At 43.9% G+C, this 27,386-nt stretch overlaps 1 protein-coding gene across 3 annotated transcripts in view; it reads left to right on the top strand.

The window, feature by feature from the left end:
- The first annotated feature begins 1,957 nt into the window (after nucleotides 1-1,957).
- Nucleotides 1,958-27,386, top strand: part of KSR2 (kinase suppressor of ras 2) — a 387,205-nt gene continuing 361,776 nt past the window's right edge. For all 3 annotated transcript variants that reach the window (XM_070627136.1, XM_070627133.1, XM_070627135.1), the window contains exon 1: nucleotides 1,958-3,109. In XM_070627136.1, coding sequence (XP_070483237.1) covers nucleotides 2,930-3,109 — 180 coding nt within the window. In that variant the 5' untranslated portion in view covers nucleotides 1,958-2,929. The remainder of the gene's footprint in view (nucleotides 3,110-27,386) is intronic.

Consider the following 27,386-nt stretch of genomic DNA (forward strand, 5'->3'; position numbering starts at 1 on the left):
GAGCTTGATAGATGGCAACTTTCCCTTAAGACATTTAGCAAATTCTGAAATAGTGCAGGCTGATAGGCTAAGAAGCTAAGCAGGAAGCCCCGGAAAAACAAAGGAGAGTTTTCAGCAGTCTTGCCATGATATGCAGACAAAGATTAGAGCTCAGGACAAGAGGGGAGGGGCCTCGGTGAACACCCAAAGTTCTCATCCTTTGAAAGTTTTGAAGTTGGCATCCCTGAAAGGCCAAGCCTTAGAAATGGGTGTCAGTTAGATGGTGTCTCATCAGAACTGTAACCCAGCCTCCACTCAACTCAGCCTCTGATTGAAGCCAGATTATCAGTCCCCATGCCATCTGTCTTGCAGAGAAAGGGTGAGCTCTCTCCACGGTTGGATCATCAGCTGGAGTCTCTCTATTTTTTTCATACACAATGTCTAGCATTCAACAAAAATTACAAGACCTGCCAAGAGACAGGACCACACCACTGAAAACAGAGAGAAAAACAGTTGATAGAAACAGACTCTGCAGGTGACCGAGGTATTGGAATTAGACAAGGCCTTTAAAACCACCATGATTAATATGTTCAAGAAAAACAAAGAAAAGATGGAGAAAATAAATGAAAAGAGAACTTCACCAGAGAATTGGAATCCATAAACTTCCTAGTCCAAAAGATGGAGAGCATAGAGAACTCTCTTGAGCTCCTCATGACAGAGAGATTTTGAAAATGCTGATTCGGCTCTGTCTGAGCTACAAAATCCCATAGCCCACAGTCTAAAAAAAGTTTGCCTTCACTGGCTGTCATTCTACCTCTCAAGTGGCTTCCTTTTAAGGGGCATATATTGTACCATATGTTCTGAGTCTACTCTGCCCCATAAGCCCAGTTCCCCGGTATGGGGCTCTGTTCACCAGGAGAAAGAGATGTCTCTTGCTAAAGACCCTAAATACATCCTTTGGGCAATGTGTGTTGGGAGTACTATTAGTTAAGCTGGTCAGGGAGATGAAGGCTCTCTGAGACGACATTTGAACTGACAGTGAGTGACAGGAGAGAGAGAATTAAAGAGAAACGGAGTCCAAGCAGAGGGGACACAGAATGCAAAGAACTCTGAGGCAAGGATATCTTTGGTGTTTTAATCAGGAGTTGGCAAACTTTTCTGTAATAGGCCAGACAGTAAATATTTTAGGCATCACAAGTCATACAGTATCTGTTGCAACTATTCAATTCTGCTGTTATAATGCAAAAGTAACCACAGACAATAAACAAACGGGTGGCACTGTTCCAATAAAACTTAATTTATGGACACTGAAATGTGAATTTCTTCTAATTTTCACATGTCAGAAAATATTCTTTTGATTTTTTTTTCCAATCATTTAAAAATGTAAAAACCATTTTGGGGCCATAGTTTGCTAACATAAGGTCGGTTAGGTAGGCTGGGATCGATCTTTCAGGACATGTAGGGCACAATAACAATCAGATTAAGGCAAAGCCCCTTTTCCCCTCCAAATGGTCAGCCACCGTCAGGGTAACTGCAGGCCAGGGTACCAATTCCGCCAGGCCCAGCTTCCTATAGCTCATGGAAGATCATCAGGTTTGTTTTATTTTCCCCCAGTAACAAGAAAGGACAAACGAGCGAAAAGCCAGGCACGCACACACATTTATCGAGCCAGAAAGCCAGAGAGGACGTGCCCAGGTTCACGCTGACGTTTCTCCCGCACGCACCGAGGGTTTTAAAGTTGGGCGCACACCTGCTCCCAGCCAGAGCGCACCTGCTGAGCCGTACTCCGGCCTCTTCTCGCGAGAGCGCCGCTGTAGTAGTGGCCCCCACCCCCTCCCCGCCACCGAGTCCCTCTCCCCGCCCCCTCGCCGGCCTCCGCGCTCTGGCACCCTCCCTGCCACCTCCACCGCCCCCGGGAGCAGCCTCGGCCCGCCGCGCGCGCGCTTCCCCCACGCCCCCGCCCGCCGGCCGCTCGCTCGCACGCACGCCCGGTAGTAATTTCACTTTGCCACGCGAGCTCCGCATCCCCTCGAAATCCCGCCCCCGGCTCCCCCTGTCCCCGCTGGGAGCCGTCCCCTGCCCCGGCCAGGTGCGCGAGCCTGCGCGCGCCTCCTCCGGCGGGTCCCTGGCGCGCCTGGGCCGGGGCCGGCTGGGGCGGATGCGCGCACGGCGCCTCTCCACCAACCCGCTCCCCTGCAGGTCCCTCGCTCGCTCGCCATCCCTCGCCGGCACTCCCTCGCTCCCCCCACCCCCCTTTGATTGACAGGCAAGATGTCGGTGTGGAGCGAGGCAGGAGCGAATGCAGCAGCCGTCACCCCCGGAGCCCGGCGGCGGCAGCAGCAGCAGCAGCAGCGCGAGGAGGAGACAGCAGCCAGCCGCAGTCGCCGCCGCAGCCGCGGGAGCAATGCAGACAGCATCTTGAGAACGCGCTAAAGCACCCCAAACGGTGGACAATGCCTTGTCACTGCAACTGGGAGGGGGGCAAACCAGATTTTTTTTGACATAAAAGCAAGCCAGCCAAAAATATATAATTTTGTCCTTCACGGAGCCGGTGTGTAAAGAGTGAGCGCTATTTTCCTTCTCCCCCTCCTCCCCCTCCTCCTCCTCCTTTTCCTCCTCCTCCTCCCCTCCCTAAGTGTACAGACAGCATCACATCACCTGGTTTGCTTCTGAGAAACAGCATCTCTCCTTTTCAGGGATCAGAGACTCAGAGAGAGAAGACATTCTAATGGAGTCGGCTTGATACCCCAAAATAAAATAATAAATTTTGGTTCTTGTCCCCTCCTCCCACCCCCACCCCCTCAACCCTGTGTGAGATGTTGGGTTTCTTCTTCATGAGACATTGTTGAGAAGTCGCAGTGGTTGGAGAGGCGGAGGGGGTAGACTACCTCCCCCCCCCCTTTTTTCTCTCTGGGAGGAGGAGGAGGGAAGGGGGCTTGCAGAGCAAGCGATGGATGAGGAAAACATGACGAAAAGCGAGGAGCAGCAGCCTCTGAGTTTGCAAAAAGCCTTACAGCAGTGCGAGTTGGTCCAAAACATGATAGACCTGAGCATCTCCAACCTGGAAGGGCTTAGGACCAAATGTGCTACCTCCAACGACCTCACACAAAAAGAAATCCGGACCCTGGAGGTAGGTGTTGCCTAGTGGGGAAAGCAATCCTTGCTTCCCTCCCCTTTCTCCCCACCGTCCCCTTTCCTTTGATTCTGTTTGGGGTGGGGGGAGTGGAGGGCAGCAAGGGGGGTGCGATGTGGTTTTCTGTGGATTCTTGCAAAGCCTGCACTGGGTGGCCCTTTACTGTACTGCTGTCGTCTTCGCTTGGCTGGGTGATGGTAGTAGTAGTCATTGGTATTCTTTATTATTATTCTTGCGGCTGTTAGTATCATTGGCTTCCTCTCTGAGGAGTGAGTTCTCTCTGTTTTCCGCTTGTGGATTTGTTTATATGCCAAGGGGGCTTGTGTGCCGGCTAAGACATTAAGACGCTGCAGAGAGCCCACGTGACCTTGCGCATTCTGCAGGTGGTCAAAGGTGCTTTTTGCTCGCAGAATGGGGCTGCCTATAAATACAGACCTTTTCTTCTCTCGGCCTCCTTCCCAGCGCCCCTTTTGCTCCTTGGATTTTGTTTTTTTTCCGGTGATGTACATGTCAGGAGGCAAGATGCATGGAAAAGAATTCCCCATTGAGCTACCCACTTCCAATCAAATCATTTTGATGCAGGGAGCTGTTGCAGGCCTAAAACGTGTAAAAAGATGAAAAAAAATAATAATTCCGGGAACAGCACACACAAGTGGTGCGGGAAAATACTCTTGAGTCTCGGTGGGACCATCAGGAAAGGGGTCCGGAGGAGGAGTTATCTTTGGGTTGTTGTAACATTCTCTCCAACAGAACTTAAGGGGGAGCTTGAAGCCGTTTTGCAGGGCTGGGATGGATGCAAAGTTACTCAGGAAGGAGGTGGCAGAAGTTATTTCTTCGAAAGGCCATTTGGTCAAAGGAGGAAGGTTTCAAGAGCCATAGAAAATGCCTGATGCCTGTGTCCATGTAATCAGTGGGCATGCACCTTGCTTGAAACGTCTGAAGGGTTCAGCTCACTTCCCTCCCTCAAACTGGCCCAGCTGTACACATGGCTTGATTAAATTTGGGGACTCCCATTTGCTGGCATTTGCTGAGGGTGTTGGCAGTGGGGCTGGGAGCAAAGAACAGGGGTTCTCCCTGTGGTGGAGTGGGCATGTGCAGTGCTGGGAGCTTCCCTCTGTTTCTAAGGCCTGAACTCTTCAATCTCTACTGAATCTTTTAGCCTCTGTTCTAGCCTGGATGAGCACCTCTCTCTGATTCACTTTCAAGTCTTTCTTTTTCCTCCGTGGTTTTAAATTTAGCCAGATGTCAGCCTGCAGGAAGGTCATCAGTTTGAAAGTGGAGTTGTGTGTGTGTTGAATATGCTGTTTGCTACCCTCCGGTGCATGTCTGTGTGCACCTGTCATCTGGGAAAATGATCCTCAGAAATGAAATAAGATGAATGTCAAGGGGTGTAAGAGGAGTGGAAATTCTGTTAGGAGGCACAGGTACTTTCTTTTTCAGAGCTTGGGGAGAGCAGTCTAGTCTAGGATTCTGCTGCTGGGAGAAAAAGTGTGGGATGCCCTGGCCCAGCCTTCTGTCTGTCTGAGCAGTGACCAAGATAATATTCTGTTCAGAACTGCATACAGTAAATAAATGAATAACCCCAGAGGGCGACCTGAGGTCTCTTCTGGTCCTCTGAGTCAGGAGTCCCAAATGCTAGTTTGTGTATTGCTGTGCAAGTTTCTCAAGTTTTCTTTTCCTCTTCAGCGTGCTCCATCCTCTGATAACTCCCTGGACAATGGTGATTGTCGCAGTGGGCCCTGGATTCTGTGGCTTCTTTTCTGCGTAGTGGTTTTCTTTTTAAACTGCTGATGGATGGAGTCATTGGTTTAGTGGGAGGTTGAAGTTATTGAGAATGCATCTGTTTGTTGGTTTCCTAGTCCCAGTATGCCACAGACCATGCCAACCATTTTGTCCGTATTGCCCAGGGAAGGGTCTCCAGCAATCATGCAAGTTTAGGCTTCCCAGGTCTGTAGGGCTAGAGTGGGACCGCTGAGGGAGGGGCTGGTGAGTTGGGGTCCAGTCAAGTCCTGCCAAACCTCACGTGGGCTTTGGATCCACAGGGGTTTTTTTTATCCCTAAGTTGTCAAATTTTGTATATCAAAACCACCTGGGGGAGCTTATTAAAAATGTACGTTCTCGGCCTCTAACCCCCAAGGTTCTAATTCAGTTGGGATTGGATGAGGCCCCGGGAATCTGCATTTAATAAATAGTCAAGGTTTCTGATGCGTATTTTCGTACTGATATTTTGAGAAATACTAATCTATTAGGAGATGGATGTCATGTTTCAGCTGTTGGTGATGACTCCTTGCTGACCAACACTAAAGAAACAGACCATCCCTGAACACCTTGATAATAAGCCAAATTTAGTATCGTGCATATACCCCTGTAGGAACAAGAATGTACAACATGGCCTTATCTTCAAGAAGCGTACTTCCTGGTTAGGGAGACAAGGCTACTGATATATATATATATATATATATATATATATATATATATATGAAATAATGAGAAAGTCCAAACAGTGAATAATATGGGAGACAGCGTGTGGCTCCATTAGGAATGTGTTCAGCTGCATGAAATGGTCAGTCCTACCACAGTGGTTAAGCAAATAATGGTTTCTTTTTCTCATGTGGCAAGAAGGCTGGAGGTATTTAGCTGCTTGGGTTGGCTCAGTAAGTTAATAATATCAGGGCTGATGTCTTTGCAAATTCTCATGGCCTCTTCCTTATGGTTGCAAGATGGCTCCTGGAGCTGTCGACCTTACGGCCAGGTCAAGGCAGGCAGGAGGAGGACTGGGTGAGTGTGAAGGAATCAAGCGTTCCTATCTTTGTTTGGCTTCTCCTCCTCCTCCCTGCCCCACAGAAGATGTTTAGTTGTGTCTTCCTGGCCAGAACTGGGTCAAATGGCTCGTCCAAGCTGCAAGGCTGGGAGGTGGGGAAGGGGGAACACCGGCATGATTGGTTTAGATGGGTCGAGATCCATTGCCTGGGTTGACCTGTTGCCACTCTGTATAAAATCGGGGTTCTTCTGGCATGGAGGCAGGCACGCAGGGGTATGGGTGGACAGCCGCATGTTGGCCACAGGATGTTATCGGGAGATATTTTGGTGGAGAACAGAGATCATGAGGTTTGGAGATGCACCGATGTAGTTTTGAATTTGAGCTTTTCTACTTACTTTTTTTTGTTGTTGGTGAGGAATATTAGCCCTGAGCTAACGTCTGCTGCCAATCCTCCTCTTTTTTGGCTGAGGAAGACTGGCCCTGAGCTAATGTCCGTGCCCATCTTCCTCTATTTTATATGTGGGATGCCTGCCACAGCATGGCTTGATGAACGGTGTTTAGGTCCCGGCCCGGGATCTGAACCGTTCAATCCCGGGCCGCCAAAGCAGAGTGCACGAACTTAGCTACCATGTCACTGGGCCGGCCCCTCTACTTCCTTTATCTTGGGCTAGTGACTTAAATTTTCTGACCCACAGTTTAGCTTTTGGCAAAATGACAATGATAGAATAATATTATCTACTTCAGAGTGGTCGTGAAGATTAAAAGAGATGATGTTTTCAAGGGTCTAGTGTTATTTCTGGCACAGTGCCTGCAGGCGCTAAATAAATGATAGCTATGATGATGATGGTGATTAGCATTACCTGGTATGGAATAGCTGCCACGGAAGGGAACAGCTCAGATCAGAGCGAGAGAAGAAAGAGCTTGAACGGCATTTCCAAAGTATGTTCTGTGGAACCCTAGGTCTGTGGGATGTTAGCATTTCTCATTCTTTCAACAAATGCTGAAATTCAGGCACTGTACTAGATGCTGGTGGTCAATAAGTATTCCGTGGACAAAATGAATTCTATGGTTAATACATTTGGGAAAGGTTGAGTTAAGCAAAGGGAAACACATATTTACTGCAGGACTTCTCAGAGCCTTTAATATGCCATCTATGTGCATGGTGCCTCTAAGGGAGGGTAGAGGCTGCAATAATTCCTTTTTCCAAGGCTCTCTCTCGGGATTGATGTTCCACAGAATACACCCGGGGAAACATTTGGCAAAGCAGTTAGGGAAGCTTTCTTGGTTGGGGAACTGGGGACCCTGAGTGGAGTGAAGGGTGGGGAGGGTTTCGGTTGCAGCGGTTGGGGAGAGCTTGCTGGGCAGAAACAACAAGCCAGATGAAGGCATTTTCATGCTGTGTCACGGACTCCTGGGGTCTGCCTAAGGACAGGGGAGTCAGACCAACAAAATTTCATCCCTTTGATGGAGGAGATAGAAATCTTCAAAGATTTTGGAGTGACTACAATAAAAAAGATGTTTAAAGGTTGGTCTGATGACAGCCTGCAGCAGAGGCCAGCAAACTTTTTCTGTAAAGCGACAGATAGCAAATCCTTGAGGCTTTGTGGGCCATACGGTTTCCATGGCAACCACTCACCTTGGCTGTTGTAGCACGCAGCGGCTACGGCCAATAGGTAAAGGAACATTTGCCAATAAGACTTCATTTATGGGCCTGAAATTCAAATTTGATAGAATTTTCACGTGTCGCGAAATATTATTTTCCTTTTGATTTTTTTTTTTTTTTTGACATTTAAAAATGTAAAACCTACTCTTAGGTTTTGGGCCTTACAAAAACAGGTGGTGGGGCAGAGTTGGCCCACGGGCTGTAGCTTGCTGACCCCTCATCTATAGGGTGGATGATCCACTTCTGCTGATCTTGCCCGGGTCGCTTATGTGGTGTGGTCATCTGGTGGCTCAACTGGGGCTGGATGGTCCAAGATGGCCTGGCTCACACGGCTGGTGGCATGCTGGTGGTTGGTTGGGGCACCTCTGTTCTCCTCCACGTGTCCTCTCCAGCAGGACAGCCCAGATTTCTTACATGGTGGCAGCAGCAGGGGTCCAGGAAGATAAGCCCCAGTGCACAGCCTCTCTTAAGCCTCTGCTTCCATAACCTTTGCTAATGTCCCATTGGCTAAAGCAAGTTACGTGGATAAGCCCAGAGTCAATGTGGAAGTTACTATCTAAAGGTATGAATTCCTGGGGGTGTGGTTCACTGGGGGCCGATGAACAATCTGATGTACCCAGTGTACCACAGCTATGAAAAAACCCCAAAATAAAACCAAAGAGCCTGGAAAGGAGAGAGAGGAGTATGGGTGATCAGCAAAAGCCCCCTTGAGGAGGTTTAACCGACTCGAGGAGGCTAGCCGTGAAATATCTGGGGAATGCCATCAGACAGAGGAAACAGCAAATGCAAATTTCCTGGGTGAGAATGTGCTCGAATGTTATCAGAGCAGCAAGGAGACCACTGTGGTTGGAGTGGAGTGAGAGGGAAAAGGATGAGGGGCCCAGGGGGAGACAGAAAATAGACTGCAGGGGGTAAAGTTGGGAGCAGGCAGAGACAAGTTGGGGGGGTTCGTGTGGAAGTCAAAGCTGGGAAGAGTGTGCTTTGGACTAGTATGATGGTTGGGGGCATGGGGCAAGTGGCTGGATTCAAAAGGTAAGTGGATGGGAAGTGCTCATGAATCGGATGTAGGGAATAAAGGAAAATAAGGAATTAAGGATTGTTTCTAGGTGTTTGGCCTAAGAACTGAGTGAATGGTGGTGCCATTATTTGTTCTTTTTTTTTTTGAGGAAGATTAGCCCTGAGCTAACATCTGCTGCCAATCCTCCTCTTTTCGCTAAGGAAGACTGGCCCTGAGCTAACATCTGTGCCCATATTCCTCTGCTTTACATGTGGGACGCCTACCACAGTATGGCTTTTGCCAAGTGGTGCCATGTCCGCACTGGGATCCAAACCGGTGAACCCTGGGCCGCCGAAGCGGAAGGTGCCATAATTTGAAATGTAAGACTGAGAGCGGTATAGGTTGGACTCGACAGTCAAGTCCTGTTTGGACATGTTACATTTGTCAAGCAGACAGTTGGGGATGTGGGCCAGGAGCTCAGAGGAAGGAAATTCACTTAATATGTCAGGGACATCTTTTCATATTATTAAATATTATTTTTAATGGCTGCATAGTATTACATAGATGTACCATAATTTATTTAAAATTCTATTGTCAGATGTGTATGTTTATAATTCCATTATTATAAATAATACTGTAGTAGACATCCTCGTGGCTTGTAGTAATCCTTGTCTTCATTTCCTAGAGGTGGAATCGCTGTCTCCAGGGATATGCAAAGTTTCAGGACTTTTGAAAGGTTTTGCCAAATTGCCCTTCACTAGCAGTGGGAGAAGGGGCCCATTTTCCCATAACCTCAGTATGGGTTTATGTTTTATTTTATGTTTTGGTCGCCTGTGTTTGGACGACCGAGAGCTCAGGGTTAAGGAGGCAGTGGTCTCAGGTTGGAATCTCCTCTTTCCTGTTTCTAGTTGGAAGGATCTGGAACCTGCAGTCACAAGAGGAGCACTTGGTTTTCCACACACATGGCCAGCCTGTGAAGACCTAGCCTCTTCCTTCTGACTTGCTCTCGTAATGTTATGGGTGGGAGATGGTCTCGCAATTTTGAGTCGATGGCAACAGTTATTTCTGGAGGGTTCACTACCCCCTCTAGGTTTTTGGAGTGGGTTCTACCTGGGAGCTTATGATCTCCCTTTCTCCAATGGGCAGAAAACTGGGGAGTTTTCCTCCTCTTCCAGAGAATGGGTCCTTTACTGGGCTCCTACCCACTGGGCCCCAACTGTTGGGACCTGACCTTCCTCCTCACCCCCAGTGTGCTTCCTGGAGCTGGGGAATGGGAAGGTGTTCCGAAGCTGAGGAAGACGAGGGCACATGGCAGCCGGGAGGGAGGACGGAGACGCCGAGGGATGGGAAGCGAAGAGGGACAGAAATGGGAGGAGAAAGTCCAAGCGTAGAATGATTTTCTTCAGCAGCGTTTCTGGGACCCTTGGAACAACTCTTCCGTGGGTAGTGACCACAACAGTGGTCGTTCCTGTTTTACAAGTGAGTTTACTGAGGTTTAGAGTCACTGATTTGACCCAAACTGCAAATCAAGGCAGCCACAGATCCGGGAAGAGCTTTATTGCTCTTCCGTGGATTCCCCAAAGGTGGCATGGCCTGGAAGAGAAGAAAGGAAGATGAGAGCAGAGAGAGAGCAAAGGGGAAGTGCAGACGATAATGGTGGATGAGAGGTCTCAGCGGCGGGATTAATGAGAGTCCTAAGGATGGCATCCTCTGTCACTCAGATGCTTTCACTGGTGACTGTTAGAGATGACAACTATTGAAGCGAAATACAGAACTGGGGGAGGCAAAGTAGGGCGTCCACGGAGACAAGGAGGATGAGACAAACAGAGGGAAACATTTAGACCTGAGAGGTCCAGTATGGTAGCTACTTGCCACATTGACTATTGACCAGATGAAATGTGGCGGGTTCTAATTGAAATGTGCTGTTAGTGTGAAATACGCACCAGACGCCGAACTCTTAGTATGAAGAAGAGAATGTAAGCTACCTCATTAGTAGTGTTTTTTACTGACAACATGTTGAAATGATGCTATTTTAGCTATATTGGGTTAAATGAAATATGTTAAAATTAATTTCACCTGAATCCTATTCCTTTTCCCCTGCAGCTACTAGAAAATTTTAAATTACGTAAGTGGCTCACTGTATATTTCAATTGGACAGTACTGCTTTTGAGCATTGAGGTGATGTCTCTGTTTTGCCTTAATAGAAATCTTGTTCTTGATAAAGACTGAAAATATGGGCCCCCTGGAGTTATGTGGCAGTCATTGATTATGGCTGCGTGGATGCGGTCCAAGGACCGATGCCTTCAGTTTCCCTGGACCAGTAGAACAGTGAGATGAAGACTCAGGAATAATAACTTAATTGAGCCCCTGGAAATTTGGGTGGGTGCTCAGAGCAGGATAGCCAAGTGGTTAGGAGGGCATGGGCTCCAAAGTCAGTCTGCTTGGGTTGCAGTCTGAGTCAATCCTGAGTTCAGGGTTTACTAGCTAAGTACCCTTGGGCAAATAAGCTCTCCTTTCTGAGCCTCAGTTTCCTTGCTTAGGAAATTGGGATAATTTTACAGAGGATTGTTATGCTAATTAAATGGAATAATGCCTTAAAGAACTGAGCAGAGTGCTCAGCACATGGCAAATGCTTAATAATTGTTAACTTTGGTGGTTTTGATCATACTCCCTATGGATTGGCAGGGGGAGGATGGGGTATTTCAGACGTCCGGGAAGGTGCCAACCTTGAGGGTATCATTCATTGATTCGGTGAATGTTAACTGGGTCCCCAGTGTGTGAGAGGCAGGGACTCATGTAGCAAGGCATGAGAAGAAGAAACCCATAGAAGCCTTCTATGGGATAATGGCACACCTGCTGGGCTGCAGGTGACATAAGTGAACAAGATTCTGATACCAGGTCTGGATCTTTGAATTCGCCCACAGATGACTCACTTCCCATCAGCGCCTGGCAGGCTTTAGTCTTTAAACCATGTGCGCATCACAACTCTGAGCTGGATAACAAAGTACCAGTTATGGGCTTGGGCCTTACAGCTCCTGCCCTTGTCTTAAGATTATGTGGTGAAGAGAAAAGTCAAGCTGTGATATCCAAGTGCTTGAAAAGCATATCCTCTCAAGGTGGGAGGGCCCTTAAGAGGTTCTTTAGGCCCACCTCTTGCCCACTGTCCAGCTTTGGCCTGGTGATTTGTGGTGAGCACTACCTCACAAGGCAGCTTTTCAAAAAATTCATTTTTTGATTGTGGTGAAATATACATAACATAAAATTTACCATTTTAACCATTTTAAATGTACAATTCAGTGGCATTAAGTACATTTACAATGTTGTGCAACCATTACCTCTCTCTACCTGCAGGACTTTTTTGTCATCCCAGATGGAAATTCTGTACCCTTAAACCATAACTACCCCTGCCCCCAGCCGAATGGTAACCTGTATTCTATTTTCTGTCTGTATGAAATTGGCTGTTCTAGGTGTCTCATATAAGTTGAGACATATGCTATGTACCTTGTGTGACTGTCTTTTTTCATTTAGCGTAATGTTTCTAAGGTCTAGCCATGGTGTAGCATGTATCACTTCTTCATCCCTTTTTATGGCTGAATACTATTCCATTGTATGTATACACCACATTTTGTTTATCCGGGTGTCTGTTGATGGACACTTGAGTTATTTTCACCTTTTGGCTATTGTGAATAACGCTACTGTGAACACTGATGTACAAGTATCTGTTTGAATCCCTGCTTTGAATTCTTTTGGGTATATATCTAGGAGTGGAATTATTGGGTCATATGGTAATTCTATGTTTAATTTTTTGAGGAACCACCATACTGTTTTCCACAGGGGCTGGAAATTTTACATTTTCGCCAGCAATGCACTGGGCTTCCAATTTCTCTACATCCTTGCCAACAGCTCCTGTTTTCTGGGGTTTTTAAAATTATAGTCATCCTGGTTGGTATGAAGTGGTATCTCATTGTGGTTTTGATTTGCATATCCGTAATGACTAATGATGTGTGAGGCATGTTTTCATGTGCTTATTGGCCATTTGTATATCTTCTTTGAAGAAATGTCTATTCAGGTCCTTTCACAAGGCATCCTTTTGATTTGGGGTTTTATAATGGTTAGAATTCTCCTCCTCCTGTTGAGTTGGATCTGCCCTCTGATGACATGTATCCTTTGGTTCTGCTTACTGGAGAAGAGAGAATGAGGCCAGTCCTTCCTTTAGCTGAGAAAATAGTTTCAAGAAGAGTTTGCATCTAGATCTGGAATCCACCAGGTAGAGACAAGAGATGGCCATGCCCCCAGACTCCTGACAAGTATCTGACCCAAGTTTTGCAGGCACCATCTTCCTGCTCTGTCCTCTGTGAATTCTATTCCTATGGAATTCCAGAATTTGGGGTCATTGACAATGGTGAATTTCCCTTTGCCTGTGCACCTCTCCTACCCAGAGTATCATGCCAATCAGAAATAGTCATGAATGTTTCTCTGTGTGCCCATCCACAAAGGCATGGGATGATTCTTGGGCAGGGTTGGGTGGCCTAGACTGGAGTAATGAGTCAAATGGATATAAAAAAGAACCCATCAAGTGGGGCATCCAGTGGCTTTGTTTTTATTATTAGGAGCAGAGCAAGTGTAGATGCCACTTTTTGTGTTTTTATCCTTATCTGACTTGGAGAAAGTGTTTTGTGAGAAACCCAAAAAGCAGTATTATCCTTTTATTATGTTGCTATATTATTCTTTTAATATGTTGCTGGATTTGATGCATTAGTATTTTGTTGAGTATTTTCGTGTCTATGTTCATAAGGGATATTGTCTGTGGTTTCCTTTTTTGTACTGTCTTCATTTAGTTTCAGTATCAGAGTTATACTGGCCTCATAAAGTGAGTTGGGAACTGTTTCCTTCACTTCTATTTTCTGGAAGAGATTGTGTAAAACTGTTGTTATTTTATGTTTAAATGCTTTAAATTCTGGTAGAATTCACCAGTGAAACTATCTGGACCTAGAGATTTTTTGGGGGGAAGGTTTTTAACTACAAATTCAGTTTTTAAATTTATTCTTGGGTGAATTTTGATAGTTTGTGGCTTTCAAGGAATTGGTCCATTTTGTCTCAATTGTTGAATATACATACATAGAGATGCCGTAGTATTCCCTTTTTATCCTTTTAGTGTCTGTGGGATCCGTAGTGATGTCCCTCTTTCAAAGATTCCTGATGTTGGTAATGTGTGTTTTTTCTCTTTTATTCTTTGTCAGTCCGGCTAGAGGTTTATCCATTTTTACAAAGAAATAGGTTTTGGCTTCATTTATTTTCTCTTTTGTTTTTCTGTTTTCAGTTTTATTGATTTTTGTTCTTATTTCCTTTCTTCTCCTTGCTCAGGGTTTATTTTGCTTGTCTTTTTCTATTTTCTTGCGGTGGATGCTTAGATTGTTGACTTGAGACCATTCTCCTTTTCTAAGTATTTATTGCCGTAAATTTCCCTTGAAGGGCTACTTTAACTGCATCCCACAAATTTTGATATGTTATATTTTCATTTCTCTTTAGTTCACAGTATTTTCTAATTTCTTTTGAGGATTCCTCTTTACATGAGGATTCATGTATTCTTTAGAGGTGTGTTGTTTAATTTCCAAGTGTTGTGGATGTTTTCTGATATCTTTCTGTTACTGATTTCTACTTTAATTCAGTTATGGTCAATGAATGCATTTTGTATTCAGTTCTCTTAAAATGTTTAAGGTTTATTTTATGACCCAGGCTGTGTTCTGTCTTGGTGAATGTAACATGTGGACTTGGAAAGAATGTGTACCCTGGTGCTGATATTCAGTGTGATGTACATGTCAGTGAGATCCACTTGGTTGATGGTATTGTTTTAGATGCTCTATATCCTTGCTGATTTTCCCTCAAGTTGTTTTATTGATTATACAAAGAAGAGTGTTAATATCTCCTACTATAATTGTGGATTTGGCCATTTCCATCCGTTTTTGCTTTATTTATTTTGAGCTGTTTTGTTAAATATATACATATTTGGGATGGCTATTTTCTTGGTGACTTGACCCTTTATCATGATGTAAAGTTACTGTTTATCTCTGGTAATTTTCCTTGCCCTGAAAACTCTTTTCTCTGATATTACTGTGGCTGCCTCAGCTTTACACTTTTTAGATTTTTAAAAGTTGAGATAAAATTCACCATCTAAACTATTTTAAAGTATACAATTGAATGATTTTTGGTATGTGCTCAATGTTGTGCAACCATTGCCTGTATCTAATTCCAGAACATTTCCGTCACCACACGTACAAACAAAACCTTGTACCTGTTAGCAGTTAATCCCGATTTCCCTGCCCTCCATCCCCTGGCAACCATTAATCTATTTTCTGTTGTTATGGGTTTTCCTATTCTGGATATTTCATGTAAATGAAATCATACAATATGTGGTCTTTTGTGTCTGGTGCTTTTTACTTAGCATGATGTCTTCAAGGTTCACCCATGTTGTACGTGTATCAGTATTTCATTGCCCTTTATGAGGGAATAAAATTCCATTGTATGGATATATCCGTTGTGTTTATCCATCTATCATTGGACATTTGGGTTGTTTCTACCTTGTGGCTATTGTGAAAAATGCTGCTATGAACATTCGTTTGGCTAGGAGGATGGGGGCACTTTGGAAGAAAACTGTTTTTTCTCTGCCAAAAACTAAAGAAACGTCCTCAGGTCCAGCTGGTATGCAGCTGGGAACTCTAGAGTCAGAAGTTCCGTCCGTACCTTTTGTGGTTGTACGTGATGGTCTGTGTGACAATTTTCTGGAGCTCCTGCCAGGGCTTGGTTGGCTCTTCAGGTTGTATATGCCGGGTTATGAATTGTTTACACTGACTTCAGAAGTGGAAGCCACTAAATAAAATAGTCATTTTAAAGACGTTTGTAAACATTAAAGCAACACATTCACTACAGAAAAAATAGAATTTGTGTTTAATCAAAAAGAAGGGTGAACACACTTATAATCCCAGCACCCACAGATCATCATTGCTAACACCTTGTCATAGAGCCTTACCGGCTTTTCCTTGTGCAAACGTGTATTTTTGTGACTTTTAAGAATAACCATCTTTTGTATATTTCGTAGTCTCCTCTTTTTCTCTTAAAAATTGACTTAAGACATGATGTCTTTCCCTGCCAAACCTATTTTTTTATAGCATTTCAAATGACTGGTAACATTCCGGCATAAAGATATAGCCTAAGTGAGTTGACCAACCCCTTTTGGTGAGTTAGATTATTTCTGGTATTTTGCTCTCATAAACACAGTGTTAATGACTACTTTTAAAACGAAATCTTTGTAAAGCATTCTTATTAGTTTCCTTAGGAAATATACCTAGGAGTAGAATTACCGCATGCCCGTAAGGCTTTTTCTCATCTGTGGCCCAGTGGTCCTTTAGAAAGAGTAAGCTCATTTATAACCCTCTCAGAGTTTACGAGAGTAGAGTTTGTGGCTTTCTGTCTTCGGAAATGATGACTGTGAGAGGTAAATGTTTCCAATAAATCTGTGGTTTAATAAAAAATATGTAAAGTCACTGTACTACATCTGTGAATCAAAGAGTGATGAGCTGAGAAATTGGGGCAGTCTTGGTTTTAAAAGATGCACACTTTCAGTTGAAATAAATACAGAGTTTGAATCATGTCAATGACAAGGAAGCCTAATTTAAGATGAAATTTTTCTGAAATGACGTTAGAAAGGGATGTGAGTTTTACAGATGAGGCCGTCTGATTTCCAGGGATCACACAGTCAGTTGTTTTCTGGGTCCAGGCAGGAAACCCACAGAAGAAAAGAGGGCCTGGGATAGAATAGTTGGGAGGTCACGTAAGGGCCACCATGAACTGGCGAGCCTATGTTCCGTCTACAGATGTCAGTGTTGCCAATGGATGAGCTTTGAGCCGAATTTTATCAGGTATTCCCATTTTCCAACAGGACCCAGAGATCGAAACTATAAATAAAAAGCAGACATTGACTCTATTATCTGATCTATGTATATGTTCAGACAATATTGAGTGAGGAAAAGGAAGGTATGCATAATCAATGCTACTGAAATAATTTGTGAACGCATTTTTTTTTTAATTTTTAAAAAAATTTTATTGCGGTCATAATAGTTTATAACATTGTGAAATTTAAGTTGTACATTATTGTTTGTCAGTCACCATATAAATGTGCGCCTTCACCCCTTGTGCCCACCCCCCACTCCCCTTCCCCTCTGGTAACCACTACACTGTTCTCTTTGTCCGTGTGTTAGTTTATCTTCCACATATGAGTGAAATCGTACGGTGTTTGAACACAAACTATTCTGAAATAATTTCTGAAGTGGTTTGATGAAATGGTTTGATGAATGCTGCTTCAGATTTTTTTTTCAGTCCTACCCATACATGGATTGAAAACATTAAGCTTACATTGTTTAGCCTGGAGAAGATGGGGTAACCAATTATTGTTGATTTTATGTTGTTTGCATATTGGGTGGCTAGTCTTAGACTCCGATGAGGGCAAAGTAGGAGATGTGACTGGGACCAGACAGTGACATACACACAGACACACACACACATTTCAAACCTGTACTACAGTAGGGAGAATGGCGTAATGGACCCCTATGTACCCATCACACAAATTCAACAATGATCAAATTATGGCCAGTCACTCTCCACCCGTCTCAACCTTCCCTAGATTATTTTAAACCAATTCCTAAAGCATCATAGCATTTCATTCTCAAATATTTCAGTATATATTTCTCTTTTTTTGAGATATCGTTGACATGTAACATGATATTAGTTTCAGATATACAACATAATGATCCAGTATTTGTCTATATTGTGAAATGATCACAACAGTAAGTTTAGTTAAATCCATCACCATACGTAGTTACAAAAATTTTTTTCTTGTGATGAGAACTTTTAAGATTTACTCTCTTAGCAGTTTCAATATGTATTTCTGATAAATAGTGAGTACTCTGTCTTAAGCATAATGAGATTACTATTATTACACTAACAATCCCTTAGATATTTCCCTAAACAACAAATCAAAACATTTATACGCAAACAAGAGCTTTACTTCTCAAAGTACAAACTTTACTTCCCAAAAGTTCCCCAAAGAGAACTTTATTTCCCGAAGCCACAGTGGAAGGCATCTGCCTTGCCCTAGCCCTGCTGGCATTACTTAAAACATTCTTGAAAACTGTCTACAGAGTCACTTTACAAGAAAAGAAGTCTCAATTTTTTCTTGACCTTAAATGGTAGCCTTCAAGATGGCCGCTTGACTGATCCCTGATGACTTTTGTCCATTTAAAATGTATAAATAGTCAGGTCCACTCTCAAAGAACAAGCCGTGTTGCCACTGAAGATGATCATGACGGTGTTCTGTGCACAGCGTCTGAAAGGAAACTCAAAGAGAAGCGTCATGGCTTTGGTGTTAGGATAAGTCTTTAGCTATTCCCAATGTCTACTCTGAAACGGGACCCGGTTGGTTAGCTTCAACATTCATCCACTCATCCACTCATCCACTCAACCACTCATCCACTCATCCACTCAACTACTCACTCACTCAACCACTCATCCACTCATCCACTCAACTACTCACTCACTCAACCACTCATCCACTCATCCACTCAACTACTCATTCACTCAACCACTCATCCACTCATTCCACTTTGTGTTAAATGCATTAGACGTATAAAGGTGTCTGGAACAAAGTCTTGCCCATATGGGGCTTAGGATGTTCAAATATATGGAGTGTGTCAGGCACTGTGCTAGGTACCAGGACACAGAATATGTCTGCTCGTGGATGTAGTGATGTGATGTTAAAGCTAGGACTTGAAGAATGATGAAGTTAACGAGAGATGAGGAAAGGCTGTTCCAGGCAGAAGGATGGGATGTGCAAAAGCCTAGAGGTAGGAAACAGCATGGAGGACGTCCAGCGTGGCTGGAGTATAGTGTTTCGGCCTCATTTGAAGGCAAGGAGATGGAGCAGGAATTTTTCCTTTTTTTAACTGGGTTCCTTTGCATCTTTTTCCTGTCTCATCTCCTCATTATAGAAAAATGAGGCAGTCCCATTTGCCAAATTGAATAAAACTCTCTAATCTATGATCTCCACTTCTCAAATACAATTTGAAAGCATAACATGGATTTATTGGTCCCCTAAGGTGGAGGCAGGTTCTTTAACACCACAACAAACACAAACCGTCGTAATAATAGATGGGCAAGACCTTGAGAAGGGTAGGGTGGGGGGAGGGGAAATAAAGCCAGGAGAAAAGAGGTGGCGAAATGGAAATACATTTTAAGTCCTGTGCTTTGTGGTTTATTATTAACAACAGTACAGAAAATGTCTGTAAGAGTTATGAAAAATTCATTAGGAGCATGCTACAGGTCTGCGAAGCTGGTCATTGTTTGATCAGATTAACGATAATGAGAGCAGTCTTAAATTAACTCAGATTAAGAGGAGGACTCCCGCCACCCCCCATTATTCAGTCATACATACATAATCACATTTCTTCACAGCCAGTCGCCCTGAGTTGTCTGCCAGGATGGGAATGAGGGTCTTTGCAAAGGCAGAGCCAGGACAGCAGAGGGTGGGCTGAGCCCAGATGCCACCTGGAAATGGGGTCCCATGGAGGAAGAGTCCCTGGACACTCTTCTGGGCTCTAGCTTTTTTCTAGTCTCCCTGACACTGCCCTTCTGTTTTTCAGACTGGTTTCCTTCTTTCTGGGTCTGCTTCATCCCAGCTCATGATTTCCCAGCGTTGAGCCATGCCATGTCCTAGGGGCTGGGGATACATCTGTGAGTGAAACAGGCAAAGAGCCCTGATGTTGTGCAGCTGATGTTCTAGTCAGGGAGACAGACAATAAACAAACAAACAGAGAGAGTAAGGAAATTGAAAGTATGATAGAAGGTGGTAAATATTATGGAAAAAAATGAGCAGATTTCATGGAAAATGTGGCATTTGAACAAAGACTTAAAGGAAGTGAGGGGGAGTGGTCCATGAGGTTATCTGGGGCACGGGGAAAAGCACTTAAAATGAGGCAACAGCTTGTGCAAAGGCCCTGAGGTCTTGGAGGAACAGCCAGGAATCTTGTGTGACTGGCGTGGAGGGTTGAGTATCAGGTCAGAACAGCAAAGTGGGATCAGATCAGTAGGGTCTTTTAGACCAGTATAAAGATTTTCACTACATGAAATGAAATGCATTGGAGGGTTGTGAGCAGAGGAGTTCATGATCTGACTTGAGTTTTAACAGCATCTTTTTAGCCAATGGTTGAGAATAGACTGTGGAGCATGAACAGAAGCAGATAAATGAGTTAGAAGACTATTGCAAGGGAGAGACGACGGTGAGCCATGGTTGGATTTTGGATATATTTAGAAATTACAGCAAACAGGATTTCCAGATATTTTTGACCTTGCCTGTTGATCGATGTAAAGAAAACAGTGGTGTTTGCCGATTGTATTAATCCGAGCTCTTTTACTGCAGGTTGACAGAAACATACCTCAAATTGCTTATGCAAAAAGGGGGAATTCTTTGGCTTACATAACTGAGAAGCTTATGGGTAGCACTAGCGTCAGCATGGCTGGATCCAGGTACTTAAAGCCTGGAGACAAGGACCTCTCTCTCCATCTCTCAGCTCCACTTTCTCTGTGTGTTGCTTTCATTCAGGCAGTCTTTCATTCTGGCAGGATGGCCAGTGGAAGCGCCATGCTTACATTCTGTCATCTTGGCTACTGTGAGGGAGGAGCATGGTTATTTCCCCATGGCTCCAATGAATGTCTGGGGTGGCCTGTTCACTGGTCAGGCTTGGTTCATTTCCCTACTCCTAGGGTCGGGAAGGCACAGCATTCTCAGATCAATTCTGCAGCCAGGGAGGGAGGTCAGCTCTTCCCAAGCCCCATGGACTGAGCAGTGAGGTTCTCCAAATGAAAGCTGGGATGTTGTAACCGAAGGATGATAAGCTTTGCTGCAAGAAACAGTAGATTCTGTTGTCCCAACGTTGTCCCAATTCTTAATCCAGAAATCCAGCAAATGCAGAAAATTCTAAGTAGGGTATAAGGATCAAAAGGGCAGAGAGAGTGTTACTGGGAATGTCTGGATGTTTGGAGTTGGGTGTTTCAGAGCACTTTTAACTCAGCGTTCCCAGAGTCAGCTGGATTTACATAATGGCCTCCTTACTCCACTCGTCTATCTGGGACCAAGAAACCTTTGCTTCCAGTGTCTTCTCATGTCTGGCCTCCCTTTCAAGATGGGCCGTGTGTCTTTGTTGGGACAGTGAGTGGATGGAGAAATGGAACACAGTGCCCCAGTCCCAGCTCTGCCACCTTCTCACCACTGTCTAACTTGGGCAAGTTACGTAACTTGACTGAGCTGTAGAGGATCCTGGGAGGATCAAAGGAAAGAAGGTTATTAAAAGCACTTGGGACACTGTGGACCTACAAGACAGGGTCTGGCTGTATTGCTCCCAGGTAGGGAACACTTTATGATATTTGCCGAGGATAGAGTCGCCAGATGAAATAGAGGATGCTCAGTTAAACTTGAATTTTGGATAAACAACAAATAATTTTCCAGTATACGTATGCCCAAGTATTGCATGAGACGTACTTATGCTGAAAAATTATTCATTGTTTATCTGAAATTGAAATTTAACTGAATAACCTTTTATTTGCTAAATCAGGCAGTGCTAGGACACCATAACAAGGGAAATGCATTATTGTCACTGATCACTCATGCCTAACCCCCGATGGCCACTTCATGCTAGGACCAGGAACATTCTCCAAATTGTAGACATCACTAGTTTTCAGATTGGACACGAATGAACTTTTTGTTCTTATTTTTGACTATGAGTTTATGGCTAAGTTTGAATTCTTAAATTTGACTGTATACATATGGCAGCCCTATAATACCAGATTTTAAAATTCTCGTTTTAAGATAGGTTTAAGTTTTGGGTAACAGTGTTGCCTCTTCCAGGCGTGAGCCGTAACCCTGGTCTTAATCTTCTCTGGGTCTCAGTTTCCCCATCTGTAATAATAGGAAAATGACAGTATTAAACCTCATACTGTTTTTAGGAGGATTAGATAATATGTGCGAAGTGCTTAGCTCGGTGTCTGGCACACGACAAGCTCTCGATAAACGGGAGCTGCTGCAGCTATGGTAAACCTATAGAAATTAATCTGGCGGGTCTAAAATAATCTGTGTTTGGTTTTCCAAATTAACTTCTCGGCTCTATTTGGGAATTTTCTGGTTGAATTGTTCCTGTGATTTGGGCTTGGTGCCTAGCAGATCAAACCCTTGGAGCAGAATGACAGGGTGCAATCTTGAGCTTGACACGTATGGGCAGCTTCCAGCTCCCGAATGGGGAGAGGGAGGAAGGATGGGAAGGGGAACTTCTCACAGTGATCTGAACCGTTGTTCCTAGGTTTGGCAACCGTGATTTTGGCAGTCTTGACTCTAGATTTTGCCCCAAATCCAAGCAGGCATGCCCTGTCTAGCAAGAGGCATGGACACAGGCGCACGACTTGAATCTAAGCCATGGAGATGTGCTCCTTTTGGAGTCATTCTCTGCAGCCGTGGTCCTTATTTCTATGATTTCTACTATTTCCATCTATTCCTCACCTGCGGGCCCTGAGCAAATGCCAGGGGTAGGTACGAATGGACCCCTGGGTCATCAGAAATGCATGAGGGCTGCCCAGGAGCAGGGTGAGGGCACGGCTAGCCCGAGGTTTCCCGTATGTGTTATGCTTGCTTCTCTTTGCTTGAGATCATTTAAAATGGAAATATTTTTCCAGCTTGGTGTTTTTATCCATATGCTGCTTTGAGAGAAGTGTTTTTAGATGACTGTGGGAGACACTCACAGCCGCTGAAGTCTCTGTGCTGTAAGATTCTCGTAGCTTCTGTAAAAAGAGTGTGCTAGGGGCTTATGAAACTTCAGAGGCAGATCGAAATGTGCTTCTTTCTTCTTGAAATGAGCATTTTTACCAGTGAAAGACAAAGTTATTTGAAAGTCTACATTACAAATTCAGTGTTAACCTTGTAACCGTAGCTAGCATTTACCTGGTGCTTGTTGTATCCTAGGGGCTCACCTGAGCTTCACGTACATGGCTACCCACAGTGTGGTCTGTGGATGGGTGGCATCGGCGCCACCTGGGAGCTGGTTAGAAATGCAGAGTCTCAGGCCCTGGCCCAGACTCACTAGATTGTGTTTTAATACAATCGGGTGATTTGTGTGCACATTAAAATTTGATAATCACCACTTTAATCCTCAGAACAACCCCAGTATTATTAATTCCGTTAAAAATTTTTATTGTGATAAAATATACATGATATTTATCATTTTAACCATTTATAAGCATACAATTCAGTGATATTAAGTACAGTGACAATCTGCTGTAGCCATCATCACTAGCTATATCCAAAACGTTTTCATCATCCCCAACAAAAACTGTACCCAGTTAACAATAATTCTCCTTTTCTCCCTCCCCCAGCTCCTGGTAACCACCATTCTACTTTCTGTCTCTATGAATGTTCCCATTATAGGGACCTGGTTTAATTGGAATCGCAGTATTTGTCCTTTTGCGTATGGCTTATTTGACTTAGCATAATGTTTTCAAGGGTCATCCATGTTGTAATGTGTGTCAGCACTTCATTCTTTTTTTATGGGTGAATAATATTCCACTGTATATATCCATTTTGTTTTATCCATTCATCTGTTGACGAACACTTGGGTTGGTTCCACCTTTTGGCTATTGTGAATAACGCTGCCATGAACATTGGTATGCAAGCGTCTGTTCAGTTCCTTGCTTTCAGTGCTTTTGGATGTATTCCTAGGAGTATTAACCCCATTTAGACATGTAGAAAATTGAGATGCAGAGGCGTGAAGGTGCTTATCTGAAGTCACACAGCTGCTTGGTGGTGGTGCTGGGTTTCTGGATTTATTTCGTCCCTTCCATTGACGCCAGCAGCCACAGGCATCCTTAAAGAGAAAGGCGAGTGTTTTCCTTCCTTTCTAGGGGCTGACAATATGGGCTAGTGGGAAATCTTGGTCTTTGGAGTCTGCCAGATCCCTGATCTCTATGAATCTGGAGTTTGCCAGATTCACATCCCTGCATTTGTCTTTGCTCAGTGTGGTGTCATGGACACACTACCCATCCAGCCTTAGGCTCCATTTTTCATCCATAAAATTGAGATAACAATGCCTACCCCAGGGGAATTGCTGTGAAGGTTAAATGAGAAAAAATAATTCAAGTGCCAGGTTTGTAAATATTCAACAAGTATTGTATACCATTAAAAATAAGGTTCCTTAAAAAATTAAACATAAAATTCCCATATGATGCAGCAATTCCTCTTCTGGGTATATACCCAAAAGAATTGAAAGCAGGGACTCAGATATTTGTACATGAACGTTCATAGCAGCATTGATCATAATAGCCAAGAGGTGGAAACTACCCAAGTGTCTATCAACAGATGAATGGCTAAACCAAATGTGGTCTATCCGTACAGTGGAATATTATTCAGCCATGAAAAGGGATGAAGTGCTGATACACGCTACAACATGGATGACCCTTGAAAACATTATGCTAAGCGAAATAAATCAGACATCAAGGGACAAGTACTGTATTACTCCACTTGAAGGAGATAGCTGGTATGGTCAAATTCATAAAGGCAGAAATAGACTTGTGGCTGCCAGGGGCCGAGGGAGGGAGCAATGGGGAGTTAGTGTTTAATGGGTACCGAATTTCAGTTTGGGAAGATGAAAAGATTCTGGAAATGGACGGTGGTGATGGTTGTACAACAATATGGATGTGCTAAACTGTACACTTAAAAATGATTAAAATGGCATATTTTACGTTATGTATATTTTACTACAATATAAAAAATAAGGAGGAAAAGGAAGGAAGAAATGACTTTTTCTGGTGCTAATTTTATCCTGGAATACATTATTACCTTGCTTTATACCAGCATTTGGTTGGTGCCTGGGAAAGGTGTGGTACTTTAAAAAAAAATAATGTACTGATGATAAAATCATTACCCATAAAGGATCAGTGTTGTTATTGGGTGCTGGCAGTGTGCCAGAGACCGAGTGAAGCACTTTCTGTGTGTCATCCTATTTTCATCCACACAACGACCCTGGGAGGTAGGTACCATCACATTTGACACATGACAAGACTGAGATATCAAATAACTTTCCCAAGGACACACAGCCAGTTATTGGTGGAGGCCAGATTAAGGGCCTCAGGATGTGCTGTCCTCCAGGCCATGCTGTGTCCCTCCCAGGATGTCCCAAAGGCAGCCCACCAAGGGCACTTTTAGATCTTAATTATGCCTCCACGTTGCAGGCAGAGGGTGGGTGGTGAAGGTCATTGGGCCACCTGTGCCAGGAGCAGAGCCGCCTGTGGCTTTTACTGCCTGTGGCTGCTGAGTGATTTTTCTCCCCTGGATGGGGACAAACATATGACAAGGAGAATGGATGTTCGGGGAAACTTCCTCAGGGCCGGAAAGAGCTCTTGGAAACAGTACCAGTAGAGTCCTTCCCAGGAGAGACCAACCGGTTTCCTCCGTCTAAAGCAGCCCTGATATATGCAAATCGAACTTGTAATTCACCTCCAAAGCTGCCGCTTCCAGATTCCTAATTGAGAGATGCTAATTAGGAATTATGGAGCCTTTGTCATCCTTGGGGGTGCTTTGCACATCATGTTCGGGCTCATAGCATCCTTGTCAACAAGTTATCAAGACTCCTGTTTTTGTAGCAGAAAATAAGATGGGCTGGTGAAGCTTCGCATGGTTGCTTAAGAAGGAAATCAAGGCTGGGATGGGGAGAGAGCTGGTTTTTCTTCTTTTCCCTGTTGTTTGATTCCAGATCTACATGAAAAAGATCCGTAGGCAGGCATAACTTTGTTTCTGAAAAGGCCACCCTGGGCAGTGTCCTATGGGAGGTAAGCACACACTTTTGGAATCAGTCCTGAGTTCAAATCCTGGCTTTGCTGTTTATTGGCTGTGCGTCGTTGAGCAACTCTGTGTCTCGGTTTTTCCATCTGTAAAATACAGATAATAATAGGACCTACTTCCCAGGGGTAGGATTTAATGAGGCAATTCATGTAAATGCTTGGCCTTATATTAGGCGTGCAGGCTGTAATAATATCAATAAGCCACTGCTGTCATTACTATATAATTACTACCATGTAAAATACCACCGTGTGTTAAAAACGATCAGCATAAACTATCTTCCCCTTTAAGAAGTGAGATCCGTAGGAGACTATTTTAACGTCTTCTTTTTTTTTCTTCTCCTTCTTCTTCTCCCCAAAGCCCCCCTGTACACAGCTGTATATTCTGGTTGCAGGTCCTTCGAGTTGTGCTATTAAAGTCGTTTTTAATGGAAAATTTTAACATAATAGAAAAAATAGTGTAATGAGCTTCCATGTACGTATCACCCGGATTGCACAATAATCAACGTTTCCTCAGTCTCGTTTCTTTTGTCTCCATCCTTCTGTGTGTGTGTATTTTAAAGCAAATCCCAAAGATGTAGACATTCACCTGTAAACATTCAGTGTGCATCCCAGCCAGGTAAGGCCTTCTAAAATAAGAGAGCCACAAAGCTGTTACCCTAGTTTACAAAATAGAAAACCGAGTTTCTTAATGTAATTTCATACACAGTCCATGGTCAGATCTCTCTGGATGTTTTTTAAATGTCTTTTTGCAGCTGATTTGTTTGAATCAGGATCCATACAAGGATCTCACGCTGCATGTGGTTTATATGTCTCTCAAGTTCTTAATCTTCATCGTTCTTGCTCCCTTTTTTCGTGTGACTTATTTGTTGACAAAACTGAATCATTTGTCCTGTAGAGTTTTCACGCTTCCTTAGGGTATGGTTTAACTTGTTCCTCTGTTCCCATATTTCCTGTCAAAGTATAGCTCAATCTAGAGATGTTTGATTAGTTTTAGGTTTATTTATTTGTTTATCTTTTGCGAGAATAATTCATAGGTGAGCCTGTGTATTTTGTTATAATTGCACCAGAGACCACACAATATCTGGACATCATGCTTTCAGTGATGCTAAGATTGACTGAACAGGACCAGGTGTTGTCAACCTGATCCACCCGTTAGAATGTGTCCCGACAGTCTTTCACCTCATGACTGGCAGCCTCCGATGACCATATCTAGATCCTTTATTCCGTTAGTGTTGCAATATGATGCTTTCCTGATTCATTCCTTCTGCATTTTAAGCTAGAATTCTTTTATAAATAACTTTTGCTTATCGTCTTTATGGTTTCCCTGAAATCTAGTTTATATGGAAAGGCAGGATAAATATTGGTTCTTTCCCTTTTTGTTGTTAGTGCCATCGAGTTGATTCTGACTTCTCGCAACCCTGCGGACAGCATAGGAGAACCCTGCCTGGTCTTTTTGCGCCATCCTCTCCCCTTCCAGCGCTGTATCAGACAATGCTCTGCTGCTATTCACAGGGTTTGCATGGCCAATTTTTTTGGAAGTGCACAGTGGCCGGGTCCTTCTTCCTAGTCTGTCTTAGTCTGGAAGCTCCTCTGAAACCTGTCCACCATGGGTGACCCTGCTGGTATTTGAAAAACCAGTGGCATAGCTTTCAGCATCACAGCAACACGCAGCCACCACAGTGTGACAACTGGCAGATGGGTGGTGTGGTTTCCTGACCAGGAAACGAACGTGGGTGGCAGCAGTGAGAGCGCAGAATCTTAACCACTAGACCACCAGGGCTGGCTCTTCCCCTTTACTCACCAGTTTCTCAAATAGAGAGTTGGTACCCTAGCAACATCCATAGATGGCTAGTGATTTTTAAGAATATTATTATGAACTCATGGGTTTAAAAAGATTTCCTTGATGTGCTTCGGTCCATTGCAGCCA

This window comes from Equus przewalskii, chromosome 7 (genome assembly GCF_037783145.1).
Source record: "Equus przewalskii isolate Varuska chromosome 7, EquPr2, whole genome shotgun sequence".
NCBI lineage: Eukaryota > Metazoa > Chordata > Mammalia > Perissodactyla > Equidae > Equus > Equus przewalskii.